The sequence below is a fragment of the Callorhinus ursinus genome, unplaced genomic scaffold (genome assembly GCF_003265705.2).
Source record: "Callorhinus ursinus isolate GAN/ISIS: 27379988/994484 unplaced genomic scaffold, GSC_fseal_2.0 scaffold13, whole genome shotgun sequence".
Lineage (NCBI taxonomy): Eukaryota > Metazoa > Chordata > Mammalia > Carnivora > Otariidae > Callorhinus > Callorhinus ursinus.
In genome coordinates, this window is record NW_027397075.1 from 20,990,512 (window position 1) to 21,007,344 (window position 16,833).

The 16,833-nt window shown below is 39.0% G+C and overlaps 1 protein-coding gene across 1 annotated transcript in view; it reads right to left on the reverse strand.

The window, feature by feature from the left end:
- The window catches only part of DRC8 (dynein regulatory complex subunit 8), a 111,627-nt gene that overhangs the window by 45,190 nt on the left and 49,604 nt on the right, over nt 1-16,833 (reverse strand). Inside the window, 1 exon segment of the mRNA XM_025877887.2 lies at nt 10,846-10,930. Within this exon segment, the coding sequence (XP_025733672.2) occupies nt 10,846-10,930 (85 nt within the window).

The following is a 16,833-nucleotide window of genomic DNA, read 5'->3' on the forward strand; positions in this document are numbered from 1 at the left end:
AAGTCCCACTCTCCATCCCTTCCCCCTGTGTCTTCAGATGCCACCGCTATTCTGAGGATAATATTTATCATCCCCATGCATGTCATTGTACTCATAAACAAGAGACACTATTATTTTATAGGTTTAAGATTTACATATATTGTATTAGAACGTTTGCTTCCTTCTGTAATTTTTTAACTCAACATTGTTCTTAAAATTTATCCAAGTTATAATCTAGTCTAGTTCATCATACATTTCACTCATATGTGTGAACTATGTATAAATGGACCCCAGTTTTTACAATTAATTCCCTATCAAGGGGTCTATGGGTCCAACAATTCCATTCCTCTTTTACACTGTTTTTCCATCACATAAATACAAACCCATGGACCTGTAGAGTTTTTCAAAAGCTCTTTTGAGTCTCAAGCTTTCTCAGGTAATAATTGTTTAGGGAAACTGCCCATGCAATCTCACCATATTGCTCACCCTTTTTACTACCTGATTAAATGTATTGTGAAATGTTGTTATTAACTTATCTTCAAACATAGTATTAAATCTGAAGAGGTAGAAATAATATTTATGGTACCTCCAGTCTTCTTTGGAAGAGTGATCCCTAATCCATCACAGAGAAGTTCTTATTACCTACTTCTTATTGAATTTTAGACAAGACCTAATACACTCAAAGTTCCTGGCAACAGCTTAAGAAACTCAAGACTCCTTATCAGTGTAAAAAATGAACAGTGGGTGTTGTGTGCCTCAGAGACTCATGTTGAGTTGAGATGGAAGCACTGGAAAAGAGACTCACTGCATTAGCAGGAGGACACCTGGGACAGCTGGGCTACAAAAAATTTGCTCAAAGACTAAGAAAACAACAAGAAAATATTAGGAAAAATCTCCTATAGTGGAAGCAAGAATAAAGTAAACACAGAATAGTCTAGAATACCAATGATGTCACTCTGCAAAGGCACTGAAACAAAGCAAGGGCACAGATGGGTGTAGTTGGGGAAAGGGGGATGACCAGCACTTTTATTCCAGGATTGGATCCTACATCATCTTGGCGCACCAAATTCTTGAGGATGAATCCATTCTGGAATTGATTAGAATGGAGTGTTAAAAACATATATAACTTGATCTGACCTTATATACTTTTCAAAAACTCTTACATATTTTTCCATTTACTACTCTTAACACTCCTGTGGTTTAAGTGATGCAGGTATAAGGAAAATGAATAAAAAGAAGGTGACACATAAAAATCCAATCATAGTAATCAAAACAGTATGGTACTGGCACAAAAACAAACACATACATCAGTAGAACAGGATAGAGAGGCAAGAATATGCGATGGAGAAAAGACAGTCTTTTCAATAAATTGCATTGGGAAAACTAGATAGCTACATGCAAAAAAGATGAAACTGGACCACTTTCTTACACCACATTTAAGAAAACCCCCTCAAAATGGATTAAACCTAAATGTAAAATCTGAAACCATAAAACTCCCAGAAGAAAACAGAGGCAGTAATCTCTTGGACATTGCCCTTAGCAACATTTTTGTAGATATATCTCCTCTGGCAAGGGAAACAAAAGCAAAAATAAACTACTGGAACTGTGCCAAAATAAAAATCTTTTTCACAGTGAAGAAAACCATCAACAAAAACAGAAAGGCAGCCTAGCAAATGACAGAAGATATTTGCAACTGACATATCCAATAAGGGGTTAATATCCAAAATATATAAAGAATGTATACAATGGAAAACCAAAAAAACCCCAGGTAATCTGATTAAAATGGGCAGAGGACCTAACTAGGCATTTTTTCCTGAAGACATACAGATGGCCAACAGGCACATGAAAAGGTGCTCAGGGAAATGCAAATCAAAACCACAATGAACTACCACCCCACACCAATCAGAATGGCTAGTCTCAAAATGACAAAAAAGGACAAGTGTTGGCAAAAAAGGAGAGAAAAGGGAACCCTCAGGCAGTGTTGGTAGGAATGTAAATTGGTGCAACCACTATAGAAAACAGTAAGAGACCCTCAAAAAATTAAAAATAAAAATACCATATGTTCCAGCAGTTTCACTACTGGGTATTTATCCAAAGAAATCAAAATACTAAATCAAATATCAGATATCAAAAAGATATCTGCACCCCCATGTTTACTACAGCATTTTTTACAAGAGCCAAGATATGGAAGCAACCCAAGTATCCATCAATAGATGAATGGATAGAGAAGATGGGATACACACACACACACACACACACACACACACACACACACAGAGGAACATTTCTTAGCCATAAAAAAAAATGAAATCTTGCCATTTGCAGCAACATGGATAGACCTAGAAGATATTATCTAAGTGAGATGAGTCAGACAGAGAAAGACAAATACCGTATGATTTCACTTATATATGGAATCTAAAAAGCAAAGCAAATGAACAAACAAACAAAAACCAAACAGACTCTTAAATACAGAGAACAAACTGGTGGTTGCCAGAAAGGAGGTGGGGGGGAGGGTGGATACAACAGGTGAAGGAGATTAAGGGGTACAAACTTCTAGTTATAAAATAAATAACAAATGAAAAGAACAGCATAGGGAATTAGTAATAAAGTAAAAAAAAATCAAAGATAGAGCCAGCAACTGACTCCACCAACTTCTAGTATACTTTTATTCTGTTAGAGTCAAAGATGAAAGAACATACATTAAAAAAACTAGACTGGTTTGTGATTCAGATTTGAGTGACATTCAAATTAAATTTATCAGCTTCATGGAAAAATTAACTCACTCCTTTACTTTAGAGACATTCCTTGTGGAATGTTGTTTTTTTCTTTTTTACCATACTAGCTTTATTCAGGCCAACTTAAATTTATTCTATTAAAACTACTCTGATGATTTTTGTTTGTTTCCAAAAGTCAAATCCATATTCATTTTTTTAAGATTTTATTTATTTATTTGACAGAGAGAGACACAGTGAGAGAGGGAACACAAGCAGGGGGAGTGGGAGAGAGAGAAGCAGTCTTCCTGCTGAGCAAGGATCCCGATGCAGGGCTCGATCCCAGGACCCTGGGATCATGGCCTGAGCCGTAGGCAGACGCCTAACCACCTGAGCCACCCAGGCACCCTCAAAAGTCAAATCCATATTCAAATGGTGTGTAATTTAACCATTTTCTTTAAATTTCTGAACACCAGAAAGTAAAACCAGTCAAAAGACAGGTGGCATACATTTCACACACTATGGCTAAGATCTTTAATATATAAAAAGATAAACAATTCAATAAAAAATGGGAAAGGCCATGAACTGCCAGTTCAAACAAAAGGAAATATAAATCACTTTTATTTTTTTTTTTAAGATTTTATTTATTTGACAGAGAAAGACACAGCAAGAGAGGGAACACAGCAGGGGAAGTGGGGGAGGGAGAAGCAGGCTTCCTGCAGAGCAGGGAGCCCGATGCGGGGCTTGATCCCAGGACCCTGGGATCATGACCTGAGCTGAAGGCAGACGCTTAATGACTGAGCCACCCAGGCATCCCCATAAATCATTTTTAGATATACAGAAACATGTCCATAATTAGAGAAATGAAATTAACACTGAGCTTCTATTTTTCAGGTATCACATTAGCAAAAATTCTAAAGTTTGATAATTAACTTCCTTTGAGAGCAGGAAAATAGGCACGCTCATAAAAGGAAATGAGAGCATACATTGTCAATATAGCAACCTCTAGCAAAAATATTCATGCACTTTGATATACGTAGAATTTATCCTAAAGAAAAATTCTCACTTTTGAAAATAACATGCAGAGTAAGATATTCTCAGCAACATGGACTAGCATAACAAGAGCCTGAAAACAACCTAAATACCCATTGAGAGGAGATTAAGTAAGTATATTATGTTTCATCCATACAATGAAATGAGGAAACTCTTATGTACTAATAAAGAATAATCACAAAATTATGATAAGTGAAAAAAAGCAAAGTACAGAATAATTTAGTTTCTCACCACTTATGTAAAAACATACACACACATCCTATAACTCAACATCAAAAAAAACAAAAACAAAAGCAAACAATACAATTTAAAAATGGGCAAAGGGCTTAAACAGACATTTCTCCACAGAAGATGTACGCATACAAAATGCTCAACATCATTATTCACTAGGCAAATGCAAATCAAAACCACAAAGGGGGACGCCTGGATGGCTCAGTCGTTGAGCATCTGCCTTTGGCTCAGGTCATGATCCCAGGGTCCTGGGATCGAGCCCCACATCGGGCTCCCTGCTCAGCTGGAACCTGCTTCTTCCTCTCCCACTCCCCCTGCTTGTGTTCCCTCTCTCGATGTCTCTCTCTCTCTCTCTCTGTCAAATAAATAAATAAAAATCTTAAAAAAAAAAAACCCACAACAGGATACCACTTTACACCCATTACAATAAAGATGGAAAACAGAAAATGACAAGTGTTGGCAAGGACATGGAGAAATTGGAATCCTTGTGCTTTGCTGGTAGAAAGGTAAAGTGATGCAGTTCCTGTGGAAAACAGTATGGTGGTCTCTTCGAAAATTAAACATAGAATGACTATATGATCTACCAATTCTACTGCTGGGTAGACATCCGAAAAAACTGAAAGCAGGAACCTGAACAAATATCTGTTCACCAATGTTCATAGCAATATTGTTCAAAAAGCCAAAAGGCGGTAACAACCCAAATGTCCACGAACAGAGGGATGGATAAACAAAATATGGTATATATGTACAGTAGAGTATTACGCAACCTTAAGAAGGAATGAAATTCTGACACATGTCACAACATGGATGAACCTTAAAGACATTATGCTAAAAGAAATAAGCCAGACACAAAAGGGCAAATGTTGTATGACTTCACTTATATGAGGTACCTAGAACAGTTAAACTCATAGAGACAGGAAGCAAAATAGTGGTTACCAGGAGTGAGGGAGAGGAGGAATGGGGAGTTATTGTTTAAAAGGTACAGAGTTGGGGCACCTGGGTGGTTCAGTTGGTTGGCTGCCTGGCTCTTGGTTTCAGCTCAGGTCATGGTCTTGGGGTGGTGGGATCGAGCCCTGCATCGGGCTCCGTGCTCGGTACAGAGTCTGCTTGTCCCTCTCCCTCTGTTCCTCCCAACCACTCACACTCTCTCTCAAATAAATGAATAAAATCTTCAGAAAAAAAAGTTAAAGGGTACAGAGTTTTGGTTTAGGAACATGAAAAAGTTCTGAAGATGGAGAGCAGTAATGTAAATGTACTAAAGTCACTAAACTATACACTTAAAAATGGTTAAAATGTTAAATTTTATGTTATATATACTTAACACAATAAAACACACACACACTCGTATTTGCACAGACTTTCTCTGGAAAAAACCTGTAACAACTCTTGCCTTTAAAAAGAGGAGCTGGAGAGGGCACCTGGGTGCCTGAGTCAGTAAGTGTCCGGCTCTTGGTTTCTGCTCAGGTCATGATCTCAAGGTCCTGAAAGGGAGCCTCCACGTCAGGCTCCACGCTCAGCATGGGGTCTGTTTGTCCCTATCCCTCTGCCCTTCCCCCTGCTTGTGCGCATGCTCTCTCTTAACGCTTTCTCAAATAAATAAATAAATAAAATCTTAGGAAAGGAAAAGGACTGGATAGCCAGGAGTTAGAGGTGAAAAGATGTATCCATCACTACTTTTTGTACCTTTCGGATCTTACCCCACGTCTATATATTACCTATTCAAAAACTTGATTTTCAATCAGTCTTTTGATTGAAATCTCAACACAGAGCAGGAAAATGTACGTAAGTCAACAGGTATTATGTTCCAGGTTTTACATGAGACAAATTAAAATGCCCCCAATTATTGTGATTTTTTAAAAACCTGCCTCGATGTTTTTCAAGGTGCCAACTTTCAAAAACTATTTAACAAGGAGAATGAACCACTTCAAAACTTAAAAGATCAAAACAGAATGCACAGAAATATGTAAAAAAATTCTTATGAGAAGTTTGTTATGTATAATTACTAATCCAGAGTAAACAGAAGAAAAACAACTCTAAATTGTTGACTTTAAGATTATAAAGTGTACTACTACTAATAATACCTAATTTGTTCTAAGTTTTAAATCCCAAGCTAATTTGTTCTGAGCTAATATTGTTCTAAGAGCTTTAAAAATGTCCACTGACAACAGTGGTTCTCATATTTTTGGGTTTTAGAACTCCTTTTGCATTCTTAAAAATGGTAAGAAATCCTCAGAAAGCTTTTCCTTATGTGAGTTGTATTTATCTATATTTGCCATAAAAGAAATTAAACCTCAAAAAATTTTAAAATATTCACTTAGAAATCTTTTTAAAATACTTTAAATTTTTCTTTCAGAAATAACAAATAAATCCATTACAAGTGTAGGTCAATAACATAATTTTATGAAAAATAACTATATTTTCCACAAGAACAAATTTAATTAGAAGAATGGCACCATTTTACATGTTTGCAAATCTCTGTAATGTCTGGCTTAACAGAAGACAGCTGGATTCTCCTATCTGGTTTGGCAACCAATCTGTTGCAATATCACACATCATGTAACTTTTCAAAAACTCCAATATATACTTGTGAAAAAATGAGAATGAAAATAGCAAATACTGCCTTAGATTTATTGTAAAAAATAGTTTTGACTTCTCAGACCCCTGAAAGGAGGTGAAGGCGAAAAGTAAGTTACTTAGAGAACCAGGAGTGGAGCCCAAGGGGTCTGATTCTGGACCCCGGCGGGGGGGGGGGGTGCCCCTGGGAGCCAGGAGGAGAGCAGCAAGGAACCCTTTCATGATGTTTTACGTAGTGGTACAGTTTCAAATTCAATCTTTCAATTTGTGCAAAGCAGAGGTTGGGAGAAGGGAGAGTAACAGCCACAAAATTCATCTGTAAAGGGGCCCAGGTCTGTCCTACAAGGAAAATGGCGTCTTACCTACAGGGTAGGGGAGACACAGCCAAACGTGCTGGAAGCCCCTCTAGGAACAGCTCTCTCCTGCCCAAACCAAGCCATTATCTATGTCTCTGGACTCCCCACTCCATCCAACGCTTCTCTACACCACTTGAATTCTGCCTTCAATTCTTTTTTTTTTTTCCAGTTTTCTTGAGAAAAAAATCAACATATATCGATTGCTGTGTAATTTTAAGGCATACAGCATGATGGTTTGATTTATGTAGGTTGGGAGATGATGACCACAAGAGGTTCAACTAACATTCATCTGCTTATACAGACACAATTAAAAAATAAGTAAGGGAAAAAAAGGGTCTCCTTGTGATGAGAACTCTTAGGATTTACTTTCCTCGCAGCTTCCCTATAAACCATACAGCGGCGTTAGGTGTACTCATCCTGTTGTACATTACATCCCTAGTACTCACCTTGTAACTAGACGTTTGCATCTTTTAACCAGCTCCCTCCAATTCCCCCTCCCCATCCTCCACGCCCAGTAACCACAAGTCCCATTTCTTCTTCTGAGTTTGTTTTTTTGATGGTTTGTATTTAGATTCCACATACATGTGAAATCATAGGTTGTTTGTCTTTCTCTGACTTATTTCACTTAGCATATCCCTCAGGATTCAACCATGTTGTCACAAATGGCAGGATTTCCTCATTTTTATGGCTGAATAATGTGTGTGTGTGTGTGTGTGTGTGTGTGTGTGTGTGTGTGTGTGTACACCACAACTTCCTTATCCATTCATCTGTCAATGAACAATTGGGTTGTTTCTATGTCTTATTTTTTCTCAATTAAATGTTTTTCAATTAATTAAAATGTTTAAAAAGAAGAGTAATAAAGAGCCTAGTTCTATCAGATACTAAAACACATTTTAAATTTACAGCAATTAGGGGCACCTGGGTGGCTCAGTTGGTTGAGCGTCTGCCTTTGGCTCAGGTCATGATCTCAAGGTTCTGGGATCAGCCCCACATGCTCAAGGAGGGCATCTGCTTCTCCTTCTCCCTCTCCCTGCTGCTCCCCCTGCTTGTGCTCTCTCTCTCTCTAATAAATAATAAAATCTTTAAAAAAAATAAATTTACAGCAATTAGTATTGGACTGACCTAGCAGAAGATTTAAAGGTAAAGTGATAGATCAGAATACATAGCCCAAATTAGATTCAACTATAGAAAATGCAGTATATTATAAAGTAGGTGTAACAATTCATGATGTAAATAAAATAAACTGTTTAGCAATTTGGAGGGGGAAAAGGTCTATATTTTGACCTTCACTTTTAATCACACGCCAAAATAAATTCTAGCTAGATTAACTGTTTCTACAAGAGTGGGCGGAGGCTGGGAAAGGCAGGACCAGATCTCATTCATCACTGCGCTCCCGGGGGGCTCGTCCGGGGCTGCTGGGCAGCTGCCCAAACACAGGGAACTACCTCGAGCTCCGACTCTGCTGCTAGCCCCTTGTGCCCTCTTGGGCAAGTCACTTTGCTCCTCCGTCCCATAAAGTGCGCACAGTAATGACCCCAGCCGCCCGAGAACACCCATTACGAGCTTCAGAGTACTATACAAATTAACAGAAGGAATGAAGACTAGGAAGCTCCATCCATCCCTGTTGCTATGATTCGAATATGCGTAGCATTAATATTTTAGAAAAATAATGCCAATTTTCTTTGTAATCTTCTTTACTTAATTTAAGTAGACAATTTAGGTTGTAAAAATATACACTTTCCCTTGGGGTCTCAGGAAAATTTTTTAAATTTTGAATGGGAAAAAGATGCATCCCATAAGCATGTCTATTTTTCCTGAATTAGCACTTTTACCCAAAAAAGACCTGGCATCAGTGCTCTAAGAGAGCTGGGAGGTTTTCTTTTCACTGCTTCTTTCATGGGGCCCAAAGGCAGGAGACAGGTCCAGGAGGTCCGCGAAGGGTGAGGAGGGGCGGGGGAAGGGGGGAGCGGGGCACGGCAGAAGACTTAGAATTTTAAAACCCTGAAATGACCTTGAGCAAGCTATTTACCTTTTCTTCATTTCCAGAAACTGGAGATGCCAACTCTTACCATACAAATAAAAAGACTAAGATGAGGTCATACACACGAGCGCCCTGCACCCAATTACAGGTCTTTTGTCGGCCAGCAAGCCTTGAGTAAATGCTGGCTTCTCTTCTCTGCTGCCCTTCTCTCTCATAAGCTCTCCTGGTCCTCCTCCCACTTTCCCTGGCCTCTCTCACAGTCCCTCTCTCCCCTGCCCCCAGGAGAGCTCTGCAGCTTCAGTGAGGGGTCTGAGGCAAAGGCCATCCAGGGATTTGGTCGCGCATGTCAAATGCTCTCCACCCCATCCCAAACCCTATCACGGCCACCACCGCCCCCTCCTCCCCTCCGCCCGGTCATTTTCGTCCTCAGGTACTCGCACTCCGCGGTCGCTCTCTCAGCCCGCACCAGTGCCTGAGCGCCTGGAGCCCCGCACATGACCCGCACACTTCCTTGGCAATAGCTGAGCCAGGGCTCACAAAGGGCCGACTACAGTGATGGTTCTGGAACGTAATTCTCAACCTTATCCCCTGCTGTAAGGCCCATAAACACAGACGAGGTATAAAACTCAGCTTTATAAGGTGCTACTATAAAGTAATCAACTGGACTGCACCTCTCAGTCTCCTCTCCTGCAATCATACCTTGTGCCTCCAGGTGTAAGAAACTAAACAACATGTATAGTGACAATATGTCACAAATAAAAGAAAATTGTATACTGTTCCTCCAGTTTAAAGCACTTAGGTCCTTGACCAGTCCTGGAAGTGAGGGCACCAAACTGTCCCTCTCCAGTTCCACTCCGTCTCTTCCCACAGCCCTGCTGGCCTCTGTGTACTAGGCTCTGAGTTTTGAGACTGTAATCCCACCAAATGTTCCTCATTCAGCTTGCTGCTCTTCTGGAAGAACCGTTTCATGGCTGCTCCGTGGATCCCACAACTTCTGTTCTTCTCCTGGATCATCTCCCTCTGCCTTTTTTTTTTCTTTCTGGTCTCGAACTATTCCATCCCCTTTACTCCATTCCTGATCTACCAGTATTCATGTCTCTCTCTCATCCTTTATGTTCTTTTATTTGGGTTCATTTTGTTATTTTACTTGGGGAGTGCATCATCATTTAAGCATAATTAATCTTTCTAATTCATGGCTTGATAATACATACTTATTTATTTTATCTTAATTTTTAAAGATTTATTTATTTATTTGAGAGAAAGAGAGCACAAGTGGGAGGGGCAGAGGGAGAAGGAAAGAATCTCAAGCAGACTCCACACTAAGCACAGAGCCCAGCACGGAGCTCAGTCTCACAACCCTGAGATCACAGCCTGAGCTGAAACCAAGAGTCTGAAGTTTAACCAACTGCACCATCCAGGTGCCCTATACTCATTTTAAAAAGAAATTCTGCTCATTCACTCAACAATTATTTACTGAGCACACATAATTATTTACTAAGTCTCTAGCACTAATGCTCCAGCAGAGTTCACCTCCCTCACAGAACGTACAGTCTACAGGTTGAAATGGCCAATGTGGATATCCTTTTCACCAGACTATAAAGAGTAAGAAACAGTATTGATCTGAAGCAATCATAGGAAAATAAAAAATTTAAATAGCATAATAAGGGGCACCTCGGTGGCTCAGTCGGTTAAAGGTCCAACTCTTGGTTTCAGCTCAGGTCATGATCTCATGGGTCGAGGGATCAAGCCCCACGTTGGGCACCACATTCAGCAGGGAGTCTGCTTGAACGTTCTCTCCTCTGCCCCTTCCCCTACTCACATGCCCCCACACACTCTCTCTCTCAAATAAATAGATATATAGCATAATAAATCCAAGGACTGAAAAACAGACAAGAGCCCTCTTCTACCGTAAGAGTTATATCAGTAATTTAGAATTAGAACAAAGAAAACATTGCCAAACCTCACATCCACTGTATTATTCGCCTCATGGTCAAACACTTCAAAAGCCTCCTTGATTTTTTTGTGATATTCTGCTACGGCTATCTCTGCAAAAGACAAAGTAAATAAAAAGTGTTTTACTTTACCTTTGAATTCAAAACAAAAATTTCAACCACTAAGCTAGAAGTTCTCAATGAGGAAGAGCATGCAGAACTCTTTCCTAATCTTAGCATCATGTAGCATGTTCATCTTCGTCTAGAGATAGCAAGGAATGGACAGACTCTCGTTTCCTGAGGCACGAGACACACATAACACAGTACCAGAGGTGCACTACTCTTGAGTACACAGTGCCATGGATTTCGTGTGTATGTAGTCATGAGGCCACCACGCAGATCAAGGTATAGAATGCTTCCAACACAGCCTATCTTTTGTGGCAAGTAGTCTGGGCAGAGTCCCAGCCCAAGAGGCAGAAGGAGTCCAGCTCTACGGATAGAGTGTGGCTCACTGGTGTGCCTGCCTGTGCACTTCAGGAGGGCTGAAGTTGGGGAGTGGGAAGCATGCAAAAGCAACACAAGACACTCTCTCAAAGGGCTTTCAAACTAGTTTTGAGACTAAGACTTACTTATAAGAAATGATTAAAAAGTCATTTATTCAATAAACATTTATTGAGTCTCTGCTAGGTGCTAGACACTATTCTAACTGCTAACATTATAACAGGGAACAAAACAGACAAAAATGCCTACCTCCACAGAGCTGTTTTTATTGAGGGAGATATATAAGCTTCTACATATTTGGTAAAAAATACACTGTTAAGTCAAATGGTGCTGGAAAAAATAAAGCAGGTAAGGGACACAGAGTGCTGGGGGGGCGGGGTCTTGAGAAAGGAGTGGGGTGGTGGTTTTGGAAGGCCTCCTTAGTGATAAGGTGTCTTTTGCACAGGGGGAAAACCCAGCCTTATGAATATCTACAGGAGGAGTTTTTAGGCAAATAGAACCGCAGAGGCAGAATGGTAGAAATAAGGTCAGAAAGGTGTGATTTTAGGGGGGGAGGACAAGTTCTATATGGTCTCTGTATACTGCTTTAAAGATTTTGTCTTTTACTTTAAATGAGATAGTGAACCACCGGAAGGTTCTAAGCAGTGACGTGACATGGCCTGGCTTATATTCACTTCAGTTATAATGTTAAGAATATACCAGAAAGGAACAAAGGTGGAAGGAGAGACCGGTTGGGAGGTTATTGCAGTATTCTAGAGAGAGTCTAATGGTGACAGGACAAGGATGGAAACAGTTGGAGATGGTGAGAAATGATAGGATTCTGGGTATATTCTAAAGGGCAGAGTTGACAAGACTTGCTGATAGGTTTGATGTTAGATGCAGAGGAAAAGAAAGGGGTTGAGGTTGACTCCAAGGTGTTTGGCTGAGTGGAAGAATAAAGGGAAAAACAATGCAGTCAAGTCTCAAAATTTATTTTTCAAATAATAAGTAACATAGGACGCCCAGAAAGGGAGAGATTGAGTTCATATACTCATTTTAATTATAAATATATTACCATCAAATTGCAGAAAATGGGAAAAAATTTACTCATATTCCCTACAAGTAACATTACCCTAACATAACCACTCATCACTTTGCTATATTTTCCTCCAATCTTTCTTCATACACAACTTTTTATATGTATCATTTAAGAACTACCATTCATTCACTCAACAAAAACTTACCGAATGAAACACTATGTACCAGATTCTGTGTCAGGTGCCGTACCTACATTTATAACCAGAGATAAGTATCGATCAAAGCTCAGAGAGGTCTGGAGTGCCTGGGTGGCTCAATCAGTTGAGCATTAGACTCAATCTTGGCTTGGGTCATGATTTTGGGGTCGTGGGATCAAGCCCTGCCTCAAGCTCCTCGCGCTGGGCGTGGAGCCTGCTTAGGATTCTTTCTTTCCCTCTCCCTCTGCCCCTCCCCTCACTCGGGCTCTCTCTCTCTCTAAAAAAAAATAACACACACACACACAAAAACAAATAAAATACAATAAAGCTCAGAGAGGTTAAGCAACTGGTGCAAGATCACAGAGTTGCCAAGTGGCAGAGCTGGACTGAACTGGATTTATCTCACTTGAGAGATCCTGCTCTCTCCCACACTCTACCCCGCACTTCACTAACTGCTAGTACTCATTAGTTTAAAAACCATAACTCTTAATCACTTCATAACCTATATAACCTTCCATTTTAACAGTACAAAAGGAATATACCACAATTTATTGATATTAATTTTTCTTTATCATAAAAAACATGACAATGAACCATGTCTGCTAATTTAATAAGCAAAAAAATAACTGTTATCTCATTATTTAAATTTATACTTCCTTGATTACAAGTGACTCTGAATGATGATCCATATGCTTGTATGTGACTTCTTCTTTCTATGCTGTGAGCTATCTGTTCCTGCTCTCTGCTCACTCCTACTAGGATCTTCCATTTTTTTCTTAGCAATTTGTATGTGCTCTTTAAATAATGAAGACTTAACCCTGTGTCATAATTACTGCAAACAATTTTTCAGGTTAGTTGTTTGCATTTGTTTTCCTAAAATAAAACCAGTTTCATATCCTTGCTGATCATCAATATCGTACATGATTACTGGAGGAAAAAAAAGGATATGCAAGAAAGAGTTTAGATTAAGTAAAAATCACTTCAAATCCTACCATGCAGAGTTAGCTACTTTTATTGTTTTCTCCTAATCTAATTTTCACTCAACAATAAATTGGGAGCATCTTGTACTCTCAAAAGAATATTGATTACATTATCATTTTTAGTGACTGTTTGGTATTCCATTATAGAGCTTTATCATAATTTAGCCAACCCTCTAATTGTAGACTTTCAGTTGTCTCCAATTTTCCATTGTTATAATTATTCTTTAGTGAACAAGCTTGCCCAACTCATCTTTGTGAGTTTGTCTTATTATCTCACTGAAATACAATGAGTTGAATACAGCTGGATTTGTGTGGGGTATTGGGAAGGTTCTAATTAGTCATCATATTGTCTTAGAAGGGGCGCCTGGGTGGCTCAGTCGTTAAGTGTCTGCCTTCGGCTCAGGTCATGATCCCAGGGTCCTGGGATCAAGCCCCGCTTCGGGCTCCCTGCTCCGCGGGAAGCCTGCTTCTGCCTCTCCCACACTCCCCCTGCTTGTGTTCCCTCTCTTGCTGTGTGTCTCTGTCAAATAAATAAATAAAATCTTTAAAAAAAAAATTGTCTTGGTAAAGTCTCACTGGTTATAACACTGCCAATGCACAAAGCTGATATCTGCTTTTTAAATTTAAGGTCATTTCATTTATTTTTTAAGTTTTTATTCAAATTCCAGTTAGTTAACATGCAGTGTAATATTAGTTTCAGGAATACAATACAGTGATTCAACACTTCCATACAACACCCAGTGCTTATCACAAGTGTCCTCCTTAATCCCCATCATTTATTTCACCCATTCTACTGCCCTGCCCGCCCCCCACTCCCCTCTGGTAACCATCAGTTTGTTCTCTATAGTCTGTTTCTTGGTTTGTCTCTTTTTTTAATTTTCCCTTTGCTTGTTTGTTTCTTAAAGTCCGAATAAGGCTAAAATCATATGGTATTTGTCTTTCTCTGACTTATTTCACTTAGCATAATACCCTCTAGTTCCGTCATTGCAAATGTCAAGATTTCATTTTAAAAAAAACTTTTTTATTATTATGCTATGTTAATCATTTTTTGATGGCTGAGTAGTATTACATTGTGTATATATACCACATCTTCTTTATCCATTCATCAGTCAATGGACATTTGGGCTGTTTCCAAGATTTGGTTCTTGTAAATTATGCTGCTATAAACATCAGGGTGCATGTATCCCTTTAAATTAGTATTTTTGTATTCTTTAGGTAAATACCTAGTAGTGCAACAGTTGGATTGTAGGGTAGTTCTATTTTTAACCTTTTGAGGAATCTCCATACTGTTTTCTAGAGTGGCTGTACCAGTTTGCATTCACATCAACAGTGCAAAAGGGTTTCCTTTCTCCACATCCTTGCAAACACCTTGTGTTTGTTGTGTTTTTTCTTGTGTTGTTGAGTTTAGCCATTTTGACAGGTATGAGGTGGTAACTCATTGTGGTTTTGATTTGTATTTCTCTGATCAGTGATGTTGAGCAGCTTTTCGTGTGTCTGTTGGCCATTTGCATGTCTTCTTTGGAAAAATGTCTATTCATTTCTTCTGCCCATTTTTAAATTGGATTATGTCTTCTGAGTGTTGACTTTTACAAGTTCTTTATATATTTTGGATACTAACCTTTTATCAGATATGTCATTTGCAAATATCTTCTCCCACTCCAAAGGTTGCCTTTTAGTTTTTTTTATTGTTTCCTTCAATGTGCAGAAGCTTTTTATTTTGATGAAATCCCAATAGTTTATTTTTTGCTTTTGTTTTCCTTGCCTCTGGAGACATATCTAGAACGAAGTTGCTACAGCCAATATCAAAGAGGTAACTTACCTGTGTTTTCCTCTAGGATCTTTATGGTTTCAGGTCTCACATTTAGGTCTTTCATCCATTTCGATTTTTTTTTTTCTGGTGTAAGAAAGTGGTCCAGTTTCATTCCTCTACATGTTGCCGTCCAGTTTTCCCAACACCACTTGTCTTTTTCCAACTGGATATTCTTTCCTTCTTGTCAAAGATTAATTGACCATATAATTATGGGTTCATTTCTGGGTTTTCTATTCTGTCCCATTGATCTATGTGTCTGTTTTTGTGCCAGTACCATACTGTTTTGATCACTACAGCTTTGTAATATAACTTGAAGTCCAGAATTGTGATGCCTCCAGCTTTGCTTTTCCTTTTCAAGATTGCTTTGGCTATTCAGGGTCTTTTGTGGTTCCATACAAATTTTAGGATTGTTTGTTCTAGCTCTGTGAAAAAAATGCTGCTGGTATTTTTATAGGGATTGCATTAAATGTGTAGATTGCTGTGGGTAGTATAGACATTTTCACAATATTTGTTCTTCCAATCCATGAGTATAGAATGTCTTTCCATTTCTTTGTGTCCTCTTCAATTTGTTTCATCAATGTTCTATAGTTTTCAGAGTACAGGTCTTTCACTTCTTTGGTTAGGTTTAGTCCCAGGTATCTTATTGGTTTTGGTGCAATTATAAATGGGATTGATTCCTTAATTTCTCTTTCTGCTGCTTCATTACTAGTGTATAGAAATGCAACACATTTCTGTACATTGATTTTGTATTCTGTGACTTTACTGAATTCGTGTATCAGTTCTAGCAGTTTTCTGGTGGAGTTTTTCAGGTTTTCTGTATAGAGTATTATGTCATCTGCAAATAGTGAAAGTTTTGCTTCTTCCTTGCCAATTGGGATGCTCTTTATTTTTTTGTTGTCTGATTGCTGTGGCTAGGACTTCCAGTATTATGTTAAATAACAGTGGTGAGAGTGGACATCCGTGTCTTGTTCCTGACCATAGAAGAAAAGCATTCAGTTTTTCCCCATTTAGTCTATTAACTGTGGGTTTTTCATAGATGGCCTTTATTATGTAGAGGTATGTTCCCTCTAAACCTACTTTGTTGAGGGTTTTTATCATGATGTTTAATTTTAAGGTCATTTAAAAAGTATATTACCTTTTATTTTTAGGTAGTCACATCAGATGAGTTTTCTTCTTATCCTTTAAATTTTTGAAACTTATCCTTTGAGGACCTTCCTTGTGGAGGTCCTGGGACAGTGGCCCACCCAGAGAGGGTACAGAAGTTGCACACCCTTGCCCTCATACCTCGCCCTATGTATCTCTTTCATCTGGCTGTTCCTGGGTTAGGAGCTCAAGAGGAATACTGGAGGTCAGTCTAACTCTTGAATGGAGTTAAATACTTCCTACAACGTGTGCAATGTGTGGTTCTCTAGCTCTCGCCTGATGAGTTCTGCAAGGCAGAGAGCCCCACCGCAGGCAGCCAACCTAAAAGCCAGACAAACAGTTCTAGTGTAAAATCTGCTCTATATTATA